The sequence below is a fragment of the Bos grunniens genome, chromosome 25, assembly GCF_055505025.1.
Source record: "Bos grunniens cultivar Pamir isolate PY7600 chromosome 25, Bosgru_T2T1.0, whole genome shotgun sequence".
Lineage (NCBI taxonomy): Eukaryota > Metazoa > Chordata > Mammalia > Artiodactyla > Bovidae > Bos > Bos grunniens.
This window is the reverse complement of record NC_141189.1, coordinates 9,997,993-10,021,499: the sequence shown is the minus strand read 5'-3', so window position 1 is coordinate 10,021,499 and position 23,507 is coordinate 9,997,993. Positions and strand designations below refer to the sequence as shown.

At 40.1% G+C, this 23,507-nt stretch overlaps 1 protein-coding gene across 17 annotated transcripts in view; it reads right to left on the bottom strand.

Annotated features, from left to right (window-relative positions):
* The window catches only part of GTF2I (general transcription factor IIi), an 82,817-nt gene that overhangs the window by 8,817 nt on the left and 50,493 nt on the right, over positions 1-23,507 (bottom strand). For all 17 annotated transcript variants that reach the window (XM_086374609.1, XM_086374608.1, XM_086374610.1 and 14 more), the window contains 14 exons: positions 22,190-22,300; positions 20,721-20,786; positions 18,285-18,468; positions 14,448-14,506; positions 13,617-13,688; positions 9,780-9,963; positions 8,723-8,781; positions 5,811-5,882; positions 4,507-4,690; positions 3,476-3,534; positions 3,064-3,138; positions 1,866-1,967; positions 1,035-1,100; positions 533-716 (listed from right to left, as the gene is read on the bottom strand). In XM_086374609.1, the coding sequence (XP_086230735.1) occupies positions 533-716; positions 1,035-1,100; positions 1,866-1,967; positions 3,064-3,138; positions 3,476-3,534; positions 4,507-4,690; positions 5,811-5,882; positions 8,723-8,781; positions 9,780-9,963; positions 13,617-13,688; positions 14,448-14,506; positions 18,285-18,468; positions 20,721-20,786; positions 22,190-22,300 (1,477 nt within the window). The remainder of the gene's footprint in view (positions 1-532; positions 717-1,034; positions 1,101-1,865; positions 1,968-3,063; positions 3,139-3,475; positions 3,535-4,506; positions 4,691-5,810; positions 5,883-8,722; positions 8,782-9,779; positions 9,964-13,616; positions 13,689-14,447; positions 14,507-18,284; positions 18,469-20,720; positions 20,787-22,189; positions 22,301-23,507) is intronic.

The following is a 23,507-nucleotide window of genomic DNA, read 5'->3' as shown; positions in this document are numbered from 1 at the left end:
TTAAGATTCCAGCCGTATCAACCAGTAAAAATATGACTATAAGGAGACTTGCAAAATCAAGTTGTTATCCCTCTGGTAACTCACAGCCCTCCTTCCCTCTTTTGACCACTTACAAAAATTTTTAAATATATATAGAAGTATAAAGCGGAGAAGGCAATGGCACCCCACTCCAGTACTCTTGCCTGGAAATCCCCATGGATGGAGGAGCCTGGTGGGCTGCAGTCCATGGGGTCGCTAAGTCGGACACGACTGAGCAACTTCACTTTCACTTTTCACTTCCATGCATTGGAGAAAGAAATGGCAACCCACTCCAGTGTTCTTGCCTGGAGAATCCCAGGGATGGGGGAGCCTGGTGGGCTGCCGTCTATGGGGTCACACAGTCGGACACGACTGAAGTGACTTAGCAGCAGCAGCAGCAGAAGTATAAAGAGCTTCTCTGACTCTAGGGCCCCAAAGCTGAATCCACATACCATCTCCCAGAGTCAAACTGTACCAACTCAGGGGGCAAGCTCGTTTCATCTTATTTCCTTACTTTTTAATGATGAACTTAATTTTGGCTTTGTTTCTGAGTATCTTCTCCAGCCTTGGAATGCCAAAAGTAGACGGTCGTCGGAACGGCACACCCTCGGGTAAGCCTTCCACATAAAAGTCTTCTGGGAAAGACTCAAATAATGCGAACGGCACTTTCACAGCTTGTTTAAGGCCAAGAGCTTCACCTAAAAAAGCAAAACACACTTATCGTTTCTCATATACATAATTTTTTGAAAAATTAAACCTTAAAAAAAAAAGCATTCAAACTACATTTTGCAGCTACTCAAACTATTCTTTAAAAAAAATCACATGAATTTTAATTTTAGGAAAACGTCAATTTCTTGAAGAAATGTGGGAAAAACGATCAAATTCATGCCTACAAACCCACACACATCTGATGATAATATTTAAATGTTGAACATTTTTACATTGATCACATTTTTCTGTTTTATAAAAAAGCTACCTCATATTTTAATAACAATAATACTTCAAAATAAACTTACCACATTTTTCATTGAAAAGATTTTCAACTTTCTGTTTTAGGTCTGTGATTTTGGCATTCCAGGCCTCTGCATGAAAAAAAAAATGCAGAAAAAAATTTTAGTAATAGTTACTAGTATACATCCAAAGTTAGGAACTTCTTCATCTTCTTTTATTGTGCATCTTTACTCAGCGGAAAATAAAAAATACATAGGTTTTCAACACAGTCATGTCTTGGTAACTATTCTAATCCTAATGCATTATTTAACTGTTTTAGAATATTACTGGGATTCCCTGGTAACGATAAAGGAACTGGGGTTCCCTGGACAGACGATAAAGAGTCTGTCTGCAATGTTGGAGACCTGGGAAGGTCCATGGACGGAGGAGCCTGGTGGGCTACCGTCCATGGGGTTGCAAATAGTCGGACACAACTGAGCAACTAATTTAACTTATTATATTACTAATATGTCAGCTACAAATTAACAAAATAAACAAAGAACAAAATACACGCTCCCCAAACAATTATAGTATCTACTCTGTGCCAGATACAGCTCTACCCTTTAGATGATCTGTATTTATCATCTTACAAATCACCCTATGGAACCGGAAATAATGTTATCTCCATCTACAGACAAGGAAACGGCACAGAGAGGGTAAGCAGCTTGCTCAAGGTCATGGGATCATAAATACTAGTGCCAGATTTGAACGCAATCTGGCTCTGTAGTCTTCACCTCTAACTGTTAATATATACTAATTCACCAAATTAAAAAGCAGTGCAACTAGTAAAATACAGTATTTTACTAATTCCTTTTATTTGAAGTAATGAAATCAAGAAAAATGAAGTATATATTTACCAAAGGAAAACTCTCTCCCTCGAGGCTTGAAGGGAACATTAGAACCATTCGTCTGGGTAGGGGTTCGAACGGCTGAGGTTTGAGGATTGCTATTATTAGGGCCTAAAGAAGGATAAAAAATAAACAAACAAACAAAAAATAGTCAGCACACACAATCAATCACCTGCTAGTGAATTCTGTACAACCTGCTCTTGAAGGCCAACTTGTGCTGGAAAAGTTGAGTCCAATGAGGACATAAGCTGTCTGCAAAGCAAAAGGCCACTTCCATGAGTTCTACAGACCTCTGTCCGTTTTTCTATTTCCGTCCCTACAACGAGGCATTTTCCCCCAGAACACATCTAGCTTTCTGGCTGATATGAGGAACTTTCAGTTCACTTCATGATTCATCACACCATTTTTAAGCCACTGGTCACTTATGTTTGCCTTTAGGTTTTTCTTTCAGCCTCTGAACACAAACACAACTTGAGATACAAGCATATCCTCTACACTATGAAGCTCTCCTTTGGATTCTCTAGCTATTTTTTACATATCTTTTCTTTGAATTCTAAGAAATACACAGAAACAATGCTATGGGTTCTGAGTTGTTTTCCACTAAAAGCCTGACTATGGCCTCAGAATTCAATAAAATATGAAGACTCAACATTCTAATCTTTAATTACTTCAAGCCACTGAATAAAAACCAAAACTTTCTTAAATGGCACAGTGATAAAAGCAAGGTATTTCTGGAGAAGCTGGATCTCTTCTCCCCATCACCCTGAAGGCAGGTCAAAGAGCTTTTCATTAACCCACCACTGCCCTTGTACATGAATACTCAGAGTGGCATTACTCATAAACAGCCAAAAAGTGGTACAACCCAGATGTCCATCAGGTGATGAATAAATAAACAAAATGCAGTCCACATCCACACAATGGAACATTACTCAGCAGTAAAAAGGAACGGACACTCATTAGGAAGGGTATTATCTAGAAGCAGAAAGTAACACGTAGTGGCGAGGCTGAGGAGAAATCTCATCTTCTACTTGAAACTGTTGATTAAAAACATTTAGAACTCTAGACTTACCACAGGTTAGCCTTCCACACCTAAAACAAGTTTTGTGAAGGCCCATTTTCCTAAAAATGTCAACACTAGAGTGAAGAAGCAACAGCTGTAATCAGTGAACTGGAGAGTAGACAGAAACGGGCCACAGAGCAACCTCACCTTCCACAGTGACCTCAATTTCAGGAACTTTCGAATTACTCCCGGGGCTTCGTGGTCTTTTCGGGGACTGCAAAGCTGTAAAGTGAGCAGATACCATTTCTTTTGGATATTGTAAAAAATCCATAAGGAATACTCTATAAAAGCAGAGTACTGAAATTCAGTTTGGCTCTTTTCAAAGAAACCTGAAGAGTCAAACTGATGGTATAATACTCCATATGAGTCTCAACAAAGCTGTGGACACATGAGTGAAGGATGACTGCAATATGAAACTGCCAATGAAATGTTTACTTTGGGGGGGGCAGGCATTAAATAAAAGATCTTAAAAAGCTCAAAAACAAATCAAAAGCCACCCACCCCCCCCCGCAAATTTCTGCCACACCAAAGTATAATAAAGGTATACATAATCTCTTACCTTTAGTGTTAATTTTACTAGCCATTCCAGGAGGCAAGTAGGAAATAACTAGTTCAGGTCTAGAGAGAAAACCAAGAAACGTTAGTGGCCAGTATAATACTGGTCTTCACAGCTAGTAAAACTTGTGATGACCAATTTTTTTTTTAACGAAAGTGACCACAAAATAACTCATAAGGCAAAAATAATCTCTCATCATTGTGGACCAAAAAAAAAAAATCACTTTTCCTTCCCATAACTAGCTGCTAAAAGATTTTAGGAAGAGTAAATGACTTCATGATAGCTCAGTTGGTAAAGAATCTGCCTGCAACGCAGGAGACCCCAGTTTGATTCCTGGGTTGGGAACATCCCCTGGAGAAGGGAAAGGTGACCCACTCCAGTATTCTTGGGCTTCTCTTGTGGCTCAGCTGGTAAGGAATCCACCTGCAATGCAGGAGATCTGGGTTCAATCCCTGGGTTGGGAAGATCCCCTGGAGAAGGGAAAGGCTACCCACTCCAGTATTCTGGCCTGGAGAATTCCACAGACTGTACAGTCCATGGGGTGGCAAAAGGTCGGAGCGACTGAGCGACTTTCACTTTCATGAAAATGAAAACTAACAGGAGTTTAGTTTCTTCAGCTCCTGAAATTCTGGAGACATATAAACGAGAAACTTAATTGTTGAAATTCAGTTGCCCATAAGTTTAACCAGGAATAAACAGAGCACATTAAAAATCAGCACTTTCTTTCTTTCTTCAAGTATGTATGGATAAGATACTTATAGCATCACAGCATCTCTCAGCAAATGTCAGCACCACCGCTGTGGGGCAAGTACAACTGTCCTTGTACTGATGAAGAAAATCAAGGGGAAAAATAAAAATCAAGTGCAGGTTAAAGAACAGCAGCAACGGACAAGGTGAGGCCCCAGGCTCATGCTACACCTTCTGTCATGGACCTCAAAGGCTTAGCTGTAACCCCAAGTTAAGAAGATTTTCAACAGAAATACAACTTAATTGCCTAAATTCCAGAAAGGATTGCAATGGCAAAGAGAACTTACTTTTTAACAACAAACTTGATTTTATTACTTCCACGGACAATCCTTTCCAGTCTTGGAATTCCAAACCAGGTAGGGCTTCGAAAGGGAATTCCTTCTGGCAAGCCTTCTACATAGAGGAACTCGGGGTTTGATTCAAACACCGGGTATGGTACTTTTACTGCTTCTGTGAGTCCAAGAGCTTGAGCTGAAAGTATAAGAGAATAGAACTTACGAAAGGTAAAACTTTATAGACAATCTTTTACTTCTGTCTGACAGCAGTCTCTTTTTATGCTTTTATTATGTGTATTTTTAAACTGTGATACAATGAACATATAACAGTATGTTAGCTTCCAGTGTATGGCATAATGACTTGCTATTTGCATATATTCTCCAAGTGATCAGCACAGGAAGTGTAGCTGACATCTGTGCATGCTCAAATACACTGGGCCAAAGTCCCCAATACTCTAGCAACTTCCACTTAACATTGTAGGTATCTTACTTAGTACACTGGGGAAACTGAAGAACAAGCCTAAAAAATAAAAGGAACATCTTAACACTTCAAAGGACAGGACAATTAACTATCCCCACAGGACAATCAAAATTGTCTCTGTGCTCTGGGAGGAAATGAACTACAGCCATATGGCAAGTACCTAGCCCTTGAACCCAGCATCTTGTTTAAAAGATAAGAGGGAATTTTTGGTGGTGCAGAGGCTGGGACTGTGCGCTTTCACTGCTGAGGGCCTGGGTCTGATCCCTGGTCAAGGAACTAGGACCCCACATGCCGAAGGTAAGAGGTGCGCAAGAAGATGCACTCGAGCAGACTGGTCAAGGGTACTCAAGGTTCCTGATCCAGGACACAAACACTAATATCAGATATTAAAACCATGGTGGCAATGTCCCGGGAGTACTGGCATCACTCTACTCCTTCCTTCCTTCTCCATGAGACATACCCAATCAACTGAAACACTTGCTGAGCCTTGTCAGAATCCTCAAGACAGCATTCCAGGAAACCATTGTCAACAAATCTACGTTGAAACAGATGATCAAACCCATGTGTCACATGGTGTCAGCCAGGTTACAAGTACAGACCAGTGGGACTGAGGTCCCTCCCGAGACCTCCCACACTCTCCCGCTCTGATACACAAGAAATCGGGAGTCCAGGGGACAGAAGGTAACTTGCTCAGTTTAAGCAGCCATGTCAGAGCAGAAAGAAAGTCAAACCCAGTTTCTGAGATCTTCCCTCTTTAGGTCCTGAACTGCTAAAATGTTCATTCCGAACACTGCCTTTCCTTAACATTTTAAAACTAAGACTATGTTTTACTTACCAAATTTCAAATTAAAAATCTCTTCCACTTGCTTCCGTAGCTTGGTAATTCTGACATTCCAATCTTCTTTGACTAGAAAGCAAAAATCAATCTGATTAACCATGTCCCTTATGGGTGCTGACACAATCAGACTGGATGCTATTCTCTCCAGTGATGCCATTTTTTAAAACCTGAGATACAATCAGCATATTACACTGTAACAGTGTCAGCTGTATATCCAGGGACACTCTTCATACAACTTTGCTTAAGAGCAAAAACTTCTGTTCATAAGGAAAAGAGTGATTTCCTGCACTTGTCAAGAAGTTCAGGAAGACAGAATTCCAACTTAAGTGCACAATGTAGATAAAGAAGAACTTATTCAGAAGCATTTAGAATGAATAGTTTTTAAACACTCCTCCTTGGAGGTACATCGAAGAACCCTCTCAGGAGTAGGAGGACCATCTGTGTAAGGACCCAGGCCTCCAGTACCAGGTTCAACTAGAGGAGCTTCAATTGTATTCGCTTTTCTAAACAGGCATTCCTTTTTTATTGAACACATATATGCCTACAGATTTACACAAAGGAAAACTTCACTCATCACAGCAAGAAATGAATGACAGTGTGATTAGAGAGGTGTCACTGAGCACTATTCACATCTGTAATCTGGTTTATTTCCTTACCCTTTATTTGTAAGACAACCATATCCCTTTAAATACAACATAAAAATAAAGAAAAATAAGCTATTAGAAAAGATAGGTAGGGTTATCACTTGGACAGATTATCGGAGCTGGTTTGGTGGAGGTGAGGATGCATCTTGGGGACCACAGGTTGGGAGCCTCAGAAACTCCTTCTTTTCCTTTATTTTTACCAAGAAAGTACTTTAAAACCTTTTCTTTAAAAGAAAACCTAGCATCTCAAGGGTTTAATATGGTAACTCAGCCATTCAACTAGACAAAGTCAGTCTGGTACAAAGCAAATAGGAATACTCCTACCCAATCGGCAGTCTCCCTTCTCTAGGGTCAAGGGCATCTGCCAACTTGGCGCTCCCCTTCTGCCTCACCCTGCACTTCCTTCTCTGGTATTTCTATGCCAATACAAACAGATTTCTGCACCATTCCACCCAAGCACCAACTACCTTCTCTTTCTTCCCCTGCAAAGCTCAATTACCTGGCTAGTGCCACAGCTTTTGCACACGAGACCTCTCTCTTTCCCCAGACTGAGAACCAAGTGCCCTTAGGTGTCCTTCAGCATACAGCTGTCACCTACGAGTCAGGCAGGCGTCTCTGATGGCAACGACTGACACAACACTTCTGTCAGTTACTCAAGGACCTGAATTAGCCTGGCAAGACTAACACCCATGGCACTGGCAGACCAAATACCGTTTTGTAGGAATGAAGAAGGACAAGCTTTGATTCTTTCCAAGGTCTACGAATGGCCGAAGGCCAAGTTCTGTTAATGACTGAGAGAATGGAGTGTCTTCAGATACAAGGCCTGTAACTGTCTATGCCAGAGAACAGCAGATCAAGTACTGCTGAAACTATCACTTAATCCTCAGAGTAACTTCTATGGTGCCTACAGATTGTTCCAATGATACAAGTTGAACATCCTCAGTTCACAGTCACTACGAGAAACGCTCCTAATAAAATCAGTCATCACAATGATCACAAGCTTAAACTTGAGGTCTGTCTTGAGAAATGAAGACTCACACAAAGACTTCCTTCACATTCACACTAATGACGCCACAGCTCTACCTTTGGGAATGTTTTTGTTTGAATCACGTTGCTCAGTAAAGTCTCTGTCACATCCAGTCTCCAATCTGCCACCAATATCTTATTTCTTTGCCTAAGCCAAATGCATTCTGAAGAACTTGCTGGACTGATGAAGCTGCACTCAACCTGAGAAATTAAGCATTACCTCTTCTCCCTGGCAGAATTCTGGGCACAGGATGGTCTGTTTTCCTAGTATAGTTTTTTTTCAAATACGTCTCATGCCGTGATGAACACAAAAAGATTATACCATCTGTTGAGCATACTGATGACTTTCACCAGCTGCACCCAGGTACCTAAAACTCAAGAATCAGTACTCTAGTACAGACAAATAACCCACTTTGGACAGCAGTTCACCTTAGCATTAGGAGAATGATTAACTGCAAAGACAAAAGAAAGAAAAAAAAGGAATGGGAAAAGATTTAACAACAAAAATTCAGAAGAACCCATTATTGGTTCTTAGCAATTGGTTCTAAGCAACCCTTAGAAGTTCCTAAGGGTACAGAACCTAATATGCAGACCTACACGTTATGGTCATTTTATCTGACATTATGGAATGGAAAATAAAAACATCAGAAAGAAAGAAAAGCACAGTTATATACCTCAGATAAAGAAAATAAAACCATTCCGCTAACTGAGACCGAGACTTTTCAAGCTCTTTTCTGTTGGGCAGGGTCAGCACAGCTGCTGCTATCACAGTATCTGTCATTTTAAAACCAAGGGCCTCGTGAAAAGATGAAGGTCTAAATCTCGTGGTCTGGCCCGTCAGCCACGTGTGGGCAGCTGTGCACTTGAAATGTGGCCACCTGAACTGGGAGGGGCTGGAAGCACACAATACACACCAGAGACTCAAACAAAGGGTGTAAATAAATGAAATGAAAAAGGTAAACTAACACACCATGTACAAACTTTACATGACACACATGGTTTGCATTTGTGACACGCTGTATTTCTACTGAACACCACGGGTCTAAATTCAAAGCTCAAGTTTGTTCCAAACTGGTATGTTCATCTTGATAAAACAAGGAGTGCCTGTGTTGATCTTCCAAGAAACATTTTTTTGAGTGGAAAGGAGAAAAGAGTAATTCTATGGCATTAAAAGTTTAATGAAAGCTTAGAAACTATCTGATTTACCAGCTTTTAAAAAGGATCTCACAACTTTCTTACCTGGTGTATTCGTTCTGGGCTGAGTAACTTCAGTAGTGCTGTGCGTCAGAAGCTCTGGTCTATAAAAATACAATTGGTATCAGGATGAGAGCATTTAAGACCGCCTTTACTTCCCATATGGTTCATTCTACCTTCAACTGCAGTGAATAAAAAATCATCTTGGTGACTAGATTATTTTGAAAATAGCAATTTACAAAGATTCAGGTGGGACCACCTATTCGTCCTCAAAGGCATTTTAGGCTAACTTGTGGCAAAACAGCTGTGTCTGGCCCCATCCCAGTTCAACCTCGGGTTTCATCCTTCAGGTGAACTAGAGTAAAATACAGGTAGATGTATTTGGCTTTGTCACCCCGAAGCTTGTCCCAACAAATAGACACAAAAATGCACAACCCCAATTAGCAAGCAAATTCTACCTCAAGGACAATTCTTCTGTATTAAATGGGCCTTCTGATCCCATACTCTGCCCTCAAATTACCCATTCTGCTATCTTCCAAACTCAAGCCAGATTGACCCTTTTAAGATCCAGTTCAAATTGTTTTAAGAGGAATCAGCTTTAAAACCTCTTCAACCCTTCACTGACTGTACAGGACATAGAGCTAGGCTTCCTCCCCAGGGCCATCTCAGTGTATCATGCCCTCAAGGGCACCAACCACTCCCTTCCACACACACTGTGTGGTTATCTGAATATTCAAGGCCATCTGCCACCTCCCTTCCCTGACCTACTTATGCTATGTCCTTCATTTGAACCCCCTTTCTTGCATCCTCTGTGCACAAGTGAACCATCTGCATGCTACCCTGGCCCTCTTTCCCAAAGTTGGCGCTTTTCTGTATTGATCAATGCAGTAAGCCTCCCAAGGACTGAGTTTCTGTTGGATCCAATTTTGTATATCTGGTACCTGGTACTACAGAGACACCTGCTTGAAAACTGAATCTAAATATAATACCTCAGTTTTAAATATGGGGAGTAAAGTCCAATTGGGAGGGGGGAAAGCCCATTTTTATGAAATTAACTTTTCTTAAAGACAACATTAAATGTTTCTGCCAATTATAATCCTACCTTTTAATAACAAACTTAATTCGATTGCCCACTTGAATAATCTTTTCCAGCCTTGGGATCCCATACCACGAGGGACTTCTAAAAGGAATGTTTTCTGGCAGTCCTTCCACGTAGAGGTCATTAGGGTGTGCTTCAAATTTCTGGTAAGGTACAGCCTTAGCTTCGGTGCTCCCTAAGGCTTCAGCTTTATGAAAGAAAAGCAATTCAGAAGACTGGAGACTAAATTTTTGTTGAAATTATATTAAAAAAAATCCATAATAAAGGACATGTCAATTTTTAAACAAGCATCTTTAAAATGACTTTAACAATCACTAAATACAAAAACAGGAATATAGGAATGCACCTTACTATTCTGTTTCTGAATAGGCGCAGCACTGAAACTTTAAAATGTAAAAATGTAATTACTAATTCAACTTTAAACCACATCCAAACAGAGGTGTAACAAGAAAAGAATCAATTTACAAAATATCGGCGTTTGTAGGTGTCCCTTGTATTCTGTGTGTTACATTTAATTATTTTATAATCTGACGGTTGAAAAAAAGAGTGCCTTCTTGAAGAATCTGTATTTCTTTGACTCTCACTTTGACTTTCCTCTCAAATTCAAACGCCTTCTGCCTTAATTCCTTCCTTCATTTCATCAGTACCAAATCTGAACGGTTCTACTATATTATAGGATCCCGACAACATAAGTAAGGAGTGTGTATTTGAAAAACCAAATACAATGTAATTTAGATCAGAGCTGTTTAAAGAAATATTACCTCTGAAAACACGGTAAAGGCTTTCACACTCACACCTGGGAGTAATATGTATTACAGTTACTCCGCTAAATGTAACAATAAAGGACACAAACTTAATTCTAACAAAACTTCCTGTAAAATAAAAAAGAACCCAATTGTTGGAGCTAAGAAACAGCACAAGTTACAGAAAGGGGGAAGGTCAAGTGCACTAGCGTTCATCTCATCATGAACAAGGTCTGCTCTGTATTAAGTAACCTGTCCTGTCTCCAGAGTCATTCTGCTTAACTTTGCTTAATTTTTTCCTGAGCACTTAATGCTTTCTAATATACTACATATTTACTTGCTGCTTCGCTATGCGTATCACCCTAATCTATAAACGAATCCTTGGGGAGGGGGGAAGCACTCACTATCTTCTGTGGGGCTGAGTTCTCAGCACCAGACACACAGGGGTTCACAGGTGCTGATCTGCAGCATAACTTTCAAGACTTGGGTTTGATATGATCAACAATCTTAAGTTTTCCTCTTTCCTTGTCAGGAGCCTTGAAGAAAGCAACAATTCTGCTGGTGTCTCTCTCTCTCTAAAGTTTAAGTAAAGGCCAGAAGCAGAATTTTGTTGTTTGTAATGTAATAATGTATAAACTCTTATTTATTTTTTAAATTTTTAATTGTAATAATTAATTACAATGCTGCATTGGTTTCTGCCCTACAGCAACTCAACTCAGCCTTAAGTATAAATATATCCACTCCCTTTGAAGCCTCCTTCCTCCCCTGCCATCTCACACAATCTCTTATCTATTTTCTTAGCTCTGCTACGATGCCAAAGTATTTCCTACTGGCCAATTTTTCTTTCTGTGACTATACTATCACAGCCACAGCTTTCTTCTTCCATGAAGGAAAAGTCAGCTTACTAGCAAGCACCAATGATCTACTAGGATTGGCTGTTTCTTACAGACCAGGTTCGATTTCTAGAACTAAACGTCCTAGAGGCTAAAGTTTAAGCCTGTTTCTGTAGATGCCCGTTATCTATGCCAACTAGTTATGAATTAGGACAATACCATGGTGGCATCTCTAATGATAACGTTCGCAATCTTTCACTAAATGACTTGGAAATATAGTGATTTTTAAAGCGTAGATTCTTCATTGTTCCTTAGCTGATTTCTGACCAGAAGCACACAGAGTGTGCTACCCAAGTAGCATTAAGCTACCCAAGTATTCATGCTGGGCAATCAAGGATAACGAGGGGGGAAAACTTAAATCCTGTCTTTTCCTCAAGGCATTAAGAGTCTCAGGGAGCTAAACCATGTAAGTAAAACTGAAGTACACGGATTCTGAAAACAGCAAACAATTAAACGGACTAAGTTTGTGGCTGCCAATTGAACTGCACCTAAAAGCTGGTTTCCTGGGTCTGTAGAAGCCAGAGCCATACACCACTCTCGGAAACCAGGGGAGGAGCAAGAATCTGCACCCAGGAGACTTCAACTTTTTGTGGTAAAACTCTCATGGTTTCTTTCACAAAACTGAGAAAAGCCCTGTGTCCTCGTGATTCTCTGTGGCACTTCTGGGCTTCCTTTGATCTTTGCAGTGTTATAATTCAGTGAGGCCCCAAGTACACTGTATGACTAAAAGGTTCAGTAATTTCTCAGTAGTTTTTAATGACATTGGTCCACTCAGTATTTGTTGATCATCTGCTCAGGCACCAAGCACTGTTCTACAAACAGCCAAGACACATGAGATGTGGGCTGTTGTACAAATTGTATTACAGTGGAAGGAAAAAGGCAGCCATTAGTCCTTTAAGAGAAATTAAAGCATGATGACACAGGGTGTGCTCCGTGGTTTACGTCAGATGAGCACCTGCGAAGACCTCTCCAAAGACACGTACACCGAGAGAAAGGGCAGGCACCACACGTCTGCGGGAAGAGCGTTCCAGAAACAAGGGTGCTGACAGGGCAGAGGCCCAAGGAGGGCGTGCCCTGACAAACGTAAAGGACAAGCAGGCGGTCCTTACAGCTGCCACCCAAGTGAGCAAGCAGGAAGGCGGGCCGGCCGGGACCAGGGCTGCGGGACTCACTCACAGCACAGAGGGAAGCCACAGAGCACAGTGACAAGCTCCACTGTAAGTTCTCAGTGAGACTGAAAGCCACTGCTTTGGGGTGCGGCTTTGACTACAGGGAGACAGCAGTGAGGCACAGAAAGACACCGGTCTGCACTATGTTGTCCCTGTCGAGTCAGCAGGGGGCCTTGTGGAAATGAGGAAATCACGCGTGACTGCAGGCCGTTGGCCTGGACGCCCGGGGGAGGGTGGTGGCGCTGGGAGGACGGGGAAAGGGACGGCTGCAGGGGGAGTCAAGGACTCGACTTGGGATGCATGGAGTCGGAGGAGCTGCCAACCAGCTGGGTGAATACACAGGCCCAGTGTTAAGAGTTTTCAGGGCTAGAAACTTGAATGTGAAAGTCACTATTCAATACAGACGATACACCATTTTTAAGGTAGACAGAGTGAGACTAACTGCGGAGAAAGCACAGCCAGAGGGCTCAGGACTGAGCTGTGGAGTAGCGTCCAAAATGTTAAGACTGAACTTAAGGCAAGAGCTGAGGAGGGAATGAAGAGGACAGCCAGTGAGGTGGAAAGAAATGCAGTGTCAGTAACATTTGAAACTTTCCACAAGAATAGTTGAAAATGCTTAAGTAAGAAAGTAACAAAAGCCGTCACAATGATAAACCAAAGCTAAGGACTGTAACTGTTTGGGGATAGGAAGCACAGCAAGCACTGCAGACACTGCCCGCCCTCCAGAACAGGGCGCCTCTGGCGGCCCTCCACACTCCACTGCGGCACACTGCTACAAGGACGCCCTGTTTGCAAACCGCTCCGTGCCGAAAAGCCTGTCCGTAGTATCAGTAATTTAGTCCAGAGGACATGCGGGTTCACCACAATGTTCTCTCCCCTTCCACACAGGTTTAAAACTTTTCACAATATATGTTCAAAAAGCAAACAATAAAAGAGAGCTGGAGATGAGCCATCCATGGTATCTACTTTCTTAAAAAGCAAAATTTGGAAAAATTATTCTGTTAATACTTTAGCTAGGGAGGAAATTAGACTTACCAAATTTTTTACAGAAAAGCTGATCTACCATCTTTCGTAACTTAGTGATTCTGGCATACCACTCTTCCTTGACTGTAAGAGTAACATACACAAATTCTTTAGTTTGATGACATTAATAAAACTACTAAATATCATGAAATAAATTATTAAGTAGGCAGTATTGTTTTCCTGTTCTAAAATTATTTCTAAGATTTCATAATGTGTTTATTAAAACAGTGCTGACATTGAATGAAAAGTGTAAAAACTCACAAAACAATGACAAAATGAAAATTTATAATTTAACAGTAATATTACATGGTACTATAACATGTCATCCTTAAAGCTAAAAAGAATCCATTTCACTAAAGAACAGCTAGCAGGCAGTTTTGTTACATTTGGGGCTATGATAATGCTGGCAATCCTTTTATTATACCAACTGTAAGTGATAAAATTTTCATTTTATGTCCCCACCCAAAGTCCTCCACTACAGAGCAAAAGCAACTAAGAGAGCAAATCATGACTATATTTCCTTCAAAACACATTTAACCAACAAGTGATGATGCTCATGGCTTTCTGTGCTAAGACTTTACGTTGTGGGTATCAGGATCGATGATCATTCAACTGATTATCTAGACTAGCATAATAAACGTTGAACACATTACGCCAGATAAATTTTTCATCTCAATGGAGAACAGACATCGTCCTTTTATAGTCTACCCAAAAATGTGATGTTTACATTTATTTATAATGAGTTATTGAGAAGAAAAGATTATTCTCGAGAATCTACAACAATATTCCTTGTATATCATGTTCTGATTTAGCATACAATTTGACATAAGACTGAAGACCTACCTCCTGAAGCTGGTTTATCAAGCTGTAAGTCTTCACGTGTTGAATTCAAAAGTTCATGCCTGAAAGGTGAGAAAAATTACTAAATATTTACCCCATCAATATTCAGCAAAAGTAGTAACTGCTAGCACTTATATAGTAATTCAGTCTTCAAAGCCAGTTTTCAAAACATAGCCTGGACTCCTGAGCATAATTAAATCCTAAGATAATTAAGACAAATTGGTAACTGCAAGTTGTTTCATAATGGTCTTCATGGAACATATGTCCTCAAACACACACAAAAAAAACTGTTAACTTGGTAAATCAAAGGTATTTTACAAAAGCAGAACACCAAAAGAATCAAACTACAAAATGTTAAATGAGATTCTTCAATTTCACTTTACATTCAGGATAACTTACTTTAACTTATCTATAATCTAGTTATAAAAATCCTAAATAAATTTCAAAACTAACTGAACTAAATATATTTCAGAATACACATGCTTTAAAAATTTTCCAAATACATAAACACTCCAACAAATTTGCACAATCTGACTTATGTATCACTATTTTATTGTAATATCCTCAAGTAACAGAGCAGGGGCAGGAGAGTGGGATCACAGAGAAGCATGACAATGTATTAACTGTAATCTCAGAAATGCTGGAAACTAATACAGGATTAAGGTAATGGAGGAGCTGTGAAATAAAACACTTGCTGAAGTACAGAATCACCCCTTTCAATAAACAAATAGTATATGTGTATCAAGACTAATCGCATTTAACATTTAGGGAAAGGGTGACTGAGTATTTTCCAAACGTGGAAGATGGCTTCCAATAAATGAGGATATCAAAAGGACTTGAACAGAATGTGCAAGGCATGAGTACCTTGTGATGAACTTGCACAAAGATGTAAATACCAAATATATAGTTTTATATGCCTTAATATTAGCAACAAGCAAAATCTACAAACTAATCAGCATATTTTCCTTAGTTATTAAAAAAAATTGAAACTTCTAACAAATTAAAAAGAAGCACTGTAAGAAAATGACAGTATAAGAGTTCTGAAAACTATATGCTTCTTAATATCTCAGTGCGTGTGTGTGTGTGTGTGCGTGTGTGTGTGTGTGTGTGTGTGTGTGTGTGTGAGGCGGGGGGGGAAGGTTGTTTACGATTCCTGCCTAGGACTAGTGTCAGGGTTTTACAATAAGCCCTTTTTGTTTACCATTCAGTTTCATGACAGACTATGAAATATTTACTTCCTCCTTCTCATTGCCACAGTCCCTCATCTGTTTAAAAAAAGGAAAAAAAAGGCATGGACAGTCAGGTAAAGTGCTGGGCTCTACTGGACACGTGGCACTGGACTGCCGTTGTCATCATTCAGCCTTCAGAGCGTGTTCCCCACGCCCAGGAGCCTCCAGTTTAATAAGCACTGGAATCACCAGGGACCCGCAGCACAGACAGGCTGGATCCAGAAGGTCTAGGTAGGATCTGAGATTCGGTGTCTGCAAAGCTCTCGGGTGATGCCAATGCTGCTGGTCTGCGTGGCTGCCTACCACGTGGTCCCGTGTGAGCAGAGTTACACTTGACAGCACTTGATTGATCATGGAAAATGGAGGCCAAAATCTTTAAACTACCATTTGTTTGAAAGTAGAGTATCTGTTAATAACAAGCTTCTCTGTAGAGGACGACTCGCCTATTAACTGAGGGGTCTCGAGTCTTTTTCATCCTTCACTAAATTCTGTTGTTCCCTTACTTAATACCAACGCAGAAGAACGTCTGCTTGGTTGTACTCTTTGGTCAAGGTGTTTGTTAATGTCTCCATTTTCCCAACCAGAATAAAGAATATCAACATTTCTGCAAATGACTATCCTGCTGCTGTTTCTGACCTTACTATTTATAGCCCAAAGTCAGGAAAAAATTAAATCAGTTATAATATGCACATAACTCAAAAAGATATCCACATTAGAACTTAAGAATCAAAGTCACGTATATAAGTGAACCTCTCCCCACCCCCACTGAAAAGTGAGGACTACAGAATAAACCCATCATGGTGTTCTCATTCCCAGGCCTGCGCCTGACTGAGGAATTTGACACAAACTGAACCAAAGGGAAGTCGGGTTTTCCTGCTCTCACAGGCAGCTAGCGCCTCTCCTCAGTAGATGCGTCTGGCTGCAATTCCTGGAACTGCTGCATCCAAACTCAGAACTAGTCTAAGGAAGCTAGCAGCATAAGGAGGAAGAATCTGGAGAGAAGCAGAAGCAGAGCCTCACTGTTCTAATCCTCCTATCTCCCAGCTAGGTGAGATAAGAAGCTTACTGACAATATCAGTCCAACCGGAAGGAGGGTTTCTGTTATTTACTGCTGGAGACATCCCAACTGCTACCCAACCTCTTTCATGCTGGAATCTCTGATTTCATACATGTTTGTCTGGCTACAGAACTGAAGGTTCAACTCATTTTCACATAGAACTTGGAAAGAATGACTTAACAGTGCTATATCTGTTACCGCTCAAACCAAGGATATGACGTCAGTGTAATTTTCATTCCTTATTGTGACATGGTTTTGTTCTCTGGAACCTAGAACCTTCTGCCTTTATCCTTAGGGCACTGAAACTTTATGAAATGTGACTAGGCATATATCTTTGTTTTCTTCTCATTTATCCTGCTCCACACGTATTTTTAGGCTTGGAAAATAAATGCTATGCGTTTTTGACACTTTCCTTCTCTTTTCACATTAAGTCAGATGTCACATGCGTTTGAGCAAACTCCAGATCGATAGTGGACAGGGAAACCCGGCAAGCTGTAGTCCACGGGGTCACAAAAAGTTGGACATGACTTAGCGATGCAACAACAAACAGATGTCACTAGATAAGGACTCACTAGTCTTTCTCATGTCTCATGTAAATATCATCTTTATAATTTATAATACTAACAAATCTTCTAGACTTTTCATTGAAAATTTAGTTCAGCAATTATATTTAATAATTTCCAAAAACAATTAGTCTCCAGTTGTTCCCATTTACAAATGCATCTAATACTTGCTTCATGTAGCTAAGAGAAAGTTTCCATACATCTACATTTGCTAAATATATTGATAAATGTCCTGATAGCTTTTTAAAACTTTTATTGTAATCTTAATAAAATTTTAGTTGGTAGAAAATATGGAAATGTGTTATGCGGTTGCCATTTTTAAATGGAAGCAGATACACTTCCAAATGATACACGTACTTAAAAAAAAAACCTTCTTGCTACAACCCTTATGTCAGTACTAAAGAACTTACAGCATTCAGCTATTTTCTTTCTTTTCATTCTTCTATTGTTTATTTTTACAACCTACTTTATTTCCACATACGTTTTTTAAAATTCAGACCTAAAAAGTAAGACAGTCATACTTCAGTGTTTTCTTCAGTATACTTAGCAAAAAACTGGAAAAGAAAATACTGGTTGTGTGTCAGTCAGGTTTGGACAGGTGTGCATATTCCAAAAGCCAACTCTGTCAAAACTCACACAGACACACTGAAAAGCAGAAAATAAAACAACAACTTACTTTAAATATAGCCCCTAGTGGCTAGCAGACTTCCCTGGTGGCTCAGACGGTAAAAGTGTCTACCTACAATGCAGGAGACCTGGGTTCGATCCCTGGGTAGGGAAGATCTGCTGGAGAAGAAAATGGCAACCCGCTCCAGTATTCTTGCCTGGAAAATCCCATGGACAGAGGAGCTTGGCGGGCTACAGCCCACGGGGTCGCAAAGAGTCAGACACGACTGAGCAACTTCACTTCACTTCAGTGGCTAGTGAGTATATGTCAACAATATAAAAAGATGCAATAATCAAGGTCAAAGAAAAAGTTTAAGAGTCTTACTTCTTAATCACAAAACGAATCCTTTCCTTTGCAAGTAATATCCTCTCAAGGCGAGGGATTCCATAAGTTGATGGCCTTCTAAAGGGGATTCCTTCTGGAAGTCCTTCTACATAAAGATCTTCCACGTGGGACTGGAAAAGAGGGTACGGGATCGTCACAGGACCTTTGGCTTTTATAGCTTGAGCTTTAAGGGTAAAAAGAGAAAGGAAAAAATTATGAAGTGACAAGGATTCAGCACAGATGGCAGAAAAGCCTAATACTCGAATACACCGATATTACTCTGTAGTTTTTATAACTATTTTAAAATTCCATTTATTATCATGGCATCAAAAGAAAAATAGCACAAAAGAACCGAAAGGAAAAGAACACCAAAGATGTCAGTACTTTACTTAACCCAAACTGCAAGGATATATTAACAATATATTATTTTGAAATAATATAGATAGAGGCAGACCTTCCTTTGAAATTTTAACCACAAATGAATCCAGAAAAATATACCAGTTAATATCAGCTAGTACAAACAGCATATAATGAAGAAGCAATATTTTTTATTTTATTTATTTATTTATTTATTTTTCTCGACTGCTCAGCCTCTGTTCTCCCCAATGACTAAGTCATTCCTACCCAAGGACTGGACAAGGATTGTCCAGATTGTTTTCCAGAGCCCTGTCACGGGCTGGCACTGTACCAGCCTCCAGAGATACCCTGGTGAACAGATTAACACTGAGCTCCTACCCTCACATCAAGTACATTCTAACCTCATCTTTCACCAAGTGCATATGGGACAGCCACACCAGGTTATCTGCCATTCTCTGAACAAGTTCAACACTTTTAGTCTTACTGTATATTTCTGAGCTCTTGTTCTGCAGGGTACAATTAGATGGTATGAATACAAAGACAAAAAACACAGTCTTGTCTTCCAGGAGCTCACCATTACACCTTTACTCTTCCCCTTTCTCTACCCAACAAATTCCAGAGAATCTTTGGGCCTGCTTTTCGCCATCACCGCTACACCACTTCTACCCTCCCACAACACTGCCCACACATCTCTTCTATAGCCTCACTCTTCGAAGGGTGGGTAAGTTTCCAGCATCACCTGGAAACTTATAAGATTTGTTAGAAATGAAGAAAGGAAGAAACCATCCCAGACCTACCGAATCGGAACAAAAGCCGTGGATGAATCCTAAACCTGTTTGAGAAACACTGCGCTATAGACCCTTAAGCCCTCCTCAATCTTCTCCACGGAAGTGGTCATCCAGCCCGAAAGTGATAACTGCTTGCAAAGTGAAGTCGCTTAGTCGTGTCCGACTCCTTGCGACCCCATGGACTGTAGCCCACCAGGCTCCTCCGTCCATGGGATTCTCCAGGCAAGAATACTGGAGTGGCTTGCCATTTCCTTCTCCAGGGGATCTTCCCGACCCAGGGATCGAACCCAGGTTTCCAGCATTGCAGGCAGACACTTTAACCTCTGAGCCACCAGGGAAGCCCAAACTGAGCTTAATTCTCCATTGGACAGTTTGCCCCCAATATTTTTTAAATATGCTTTTGTAAAAAGGATTTTTTAGTAAAATAACTGAAGCAGAACATTTCTCCGAAATGTAGAAATTATAAGATTTATGTATCTAAGAGGGCTTCCCTGCTGGTGGTAAAGTGTCTGCCTGCAAAGCAGGAGACCTGGGCTCAACCCCTGGGTCGGAAAGCTCCCCTGGAGAAGGAAACGGCAACCCACTCCAGTACTCTTGTCTGGAAAACTCCATGGATGAAGGAGCCTGGTAGGCTACAGTCCATGGGATGGCAGAGTTGGACATGAATGAGCAACTTCACTGGTTCACTTTCAACTTCACTATGTATCCAAGAGCAAAATAATACAACAGGTGCAAAAAGCCAAAAGGATGGGAAGTGTTACACATCAAATAGAAGGAACAGACGCTGATACTTTTATTAAACTACACAGAGTCAGTCTGTCTAAATGATAATGGACATGTAAATGCAGTTGGGTGTTACAAAGTACATACAATGTTCTTAGGTGTGACAATACAACAGATTAAGAGAACACCTTCCTCTCACTGAACTCAGCACTGTTCAGTGAAAAGTTTTGAGAGGTGACATGACACGACGGCTTGGACACCAGAGTTTTAAAATGCTTTGCATCAAAGTCTACAACAAACATATATAAACAAACTCTCAAATATGCTGAAAGTTAACAGGAAGTATGAGTTGACAATTAAATAAAGGAAACTCTTGTAAAGCTTTGCTCTAATCTAGAAACAAAATTTCTAAGATTTGGATAGCCACCATCCACGGCCTTCTCAGGGACAGATTAAAAAAGGCAGGCACCACACTGGTAGAATGGGACTTGCTCATGTTAGATGAACAGTCCAATGATAAAAAGCTCGAGAACAAAATGTCACAAGAATTATTGAGTTTAAGACTTACCATACTTTCTTTCAAACAACTCTTCAACTTGTTTACGCAGATCAGTAATTCGAGCATTCCATTTCTCTGAAAATTTAGAGAAAAAGTTAAAACTCAATAATAAATCCCTGTTTGGGGCACTAATATGCTCTTAACATGACCCAACATCTCAAGACTTATTTTCTACATAATATATCCTAATTTGAAACAGTCTACATAATTTTACTGCTTTCGTAAGAACTGTTTTTTTTTTTTTTTTTATGGTACTTATAATTGGTTCAATAAGAGATTGGAGTTAGGGTGTTTAAAGTTTATTTTCAAAACCCTTCTTACTGAGTACTTCTTTTTAAAATCATAAATTCTCTAAAGCAGGTGGGCAGAAAAGACCCATACAATTAAACACTACAAAGTGAGGCAAAAATGAGAGAGAGAGTCACCAAGACTGTGCAGGAAACCTTCCAACACGTGTCGGAGTTGTATGGAAATACGAGTTTGTGCATAGTTGTAACTCCTAATAGCATGCTAAAAACACATGCACACTTAGTATGGGTGTGGTGCGCTGCATGCACGCTCAGCCGTGTCCGACTCTTTGTGACCCCATGGACTACAGGCCCCCAGGCTCCTCTGTCCATAGAATTTTCCACAAAAGAACACTGAAGTGGGTAGCCATTTCCTTCTCCAGGAGATCTTCCCCACCCAGGGGCTGAATCCGTATCCCTGGCGTCTCCTGCATTGGCAGGTGGATTCTTTACCACTAGCGCCACCTAGGAAGCCCAGTAATTATGACTAAAGACAAGTTAAAATATATTAAAGTGCTATTTTTTAAAATGTGTACAGCTAACTGTTCTATCTATTCAAAATAAGGATCACAAACCCAATTTGCCACTAATATTTCACTTAGTCCCTTCAAATGGATACACTGTCTCCATTGGGATTTGATTAGATTAGAGGCTAGTAGTTACACAAAGCAAGGAAAATTAATATCAAAATTCTATCTGGGGCTTCCCCTAGTGGCCCATTCGTTGAGAATCCACCTGCCAATGCAGGGGATGTGGCTTTGATCCCTGATCCAGAAACTAAGATCCCATATGCTGCAGGGCAACTGACCCCATGAGCCACAACTACTGAAGCCCAGACCCCTAGAGTCTGTGCAAGGCAACAAGAGAAGCCCGTGCACTGCAACCAACCCCACCACAGCCAGAAAATAGAATCAATCTTAAAAAATTATATCTGAAATTAAAAAGTGGTCTAAATCTCAGACAGATAACTGAATTACTAAGTCAGTAACAATGATTTTTAAGCCTGCCCATTCTTTTTCTTTTTTTGGTGGCTGTACCATGACTTGCGGGCTCTTAGTTCCCCTGACCAAGGACTACAAACCTGGGCCCAGGCAGTGAAAGTGGTCCTAACTACTGGATCACCAGTGAATTTCATCAAGCTTACTAGTTCTAATTAACAACGGAGGATACCGCACTTAACCGGGATCTTACCGAAGTTGAACTCCCTCACTTTCCGTTTGCCGGCATTCGCAGGTTCTGTGACGGGTGGCTGGGGAGGTTCACTGCTCTTTGGTCTCTTGGCAGGTGGAGGATAGTCATCATCTTGAAAAAGAAAACCATCATCACTGGAGGGACAGGTAAAATGAACGACAGCCACTGCCTGTAAAGATCTCAACACTTGAAAGACGTGGGGGGTTTAAGTATGATTGGAACGTCAGTTGTTAATTTCTGTATTGCCATTTCAGCATCATTTTTTCCCAGTTACATTTCCAGCTTTCCTACTCTTCTGGGAGCTGATCAAGTGAATCATCCTCATTTTCCTTTGTCTTCTTTTTTCAATTTGCTTGAAATTAGTTTGAATTAAGTCATTAGAAATTTCCTTTTCTCCTAACTCCTCTCAGAGGGCTGTCAAGAATTATAGTGTATTTTAAGTCTTTCATGAAAAAGGTTTCAATGGAGACAGCTAAGGAAACCATACAAATATATAAGGAAGGGGGAAGAATATGTAGCTTGAATGGAAAAATATTTAAACTTATACAATATTCAAGCACATAAAGGAGGTTAGATAACTAACTGTACAGATAACTTTCAATAAACAAAACTAAAAGAAATAAGATTACATTATTTGTGAAACAAGCATTGTTGATTCATCCGATACAATACCTATGTATGGAGATCATATACTTAAGCACAGAATATAGACCACCCAAGAAATCTGTAGTAAGCTTTCTTTGTAGCTATCACTACAACTCAACTCTGCTATGATGCTGCAGTATATTTGATGCTAGAATTAAGGACATTGGATCAAGTAAGAAAAGCTGTCACTGTCATATTCTTCTGATCCCTGGAAAATACCAGTTGGCACACGACTAAGATTTCTATTCAAACACCATCTGTAAATTATTGAAAATATCATTTTAAGAAATCTACACTTAAACTTGGAATGAAGAAGAAAATAATTATTGAGTTAAAGGAAACAGCAGTAACAAAGAGATACCATAAGATACAATAAATTACCCTTTTCAGGGTAATTTTCATTCTCATTTTATAGCTAACAAACAGGATCAGAGAATGTTACAGACTTAACTATGTTATGAGATCATGAATATAATTCTTTAAGCTATTAACTAATAGATAAGCTCTCAAAGAATAACATGAAATCCAAATTTAGCATTATACGCCATGTTGCCTGGCACAGCAATGGGTGACTTTTATATACTCTGTATATTAATCAAGGGAATCTACGCGTAAGCCTAAAATACTTAAATGTCATTCCTCTCATAGCATCAGAGGACAAGGCACACTGATT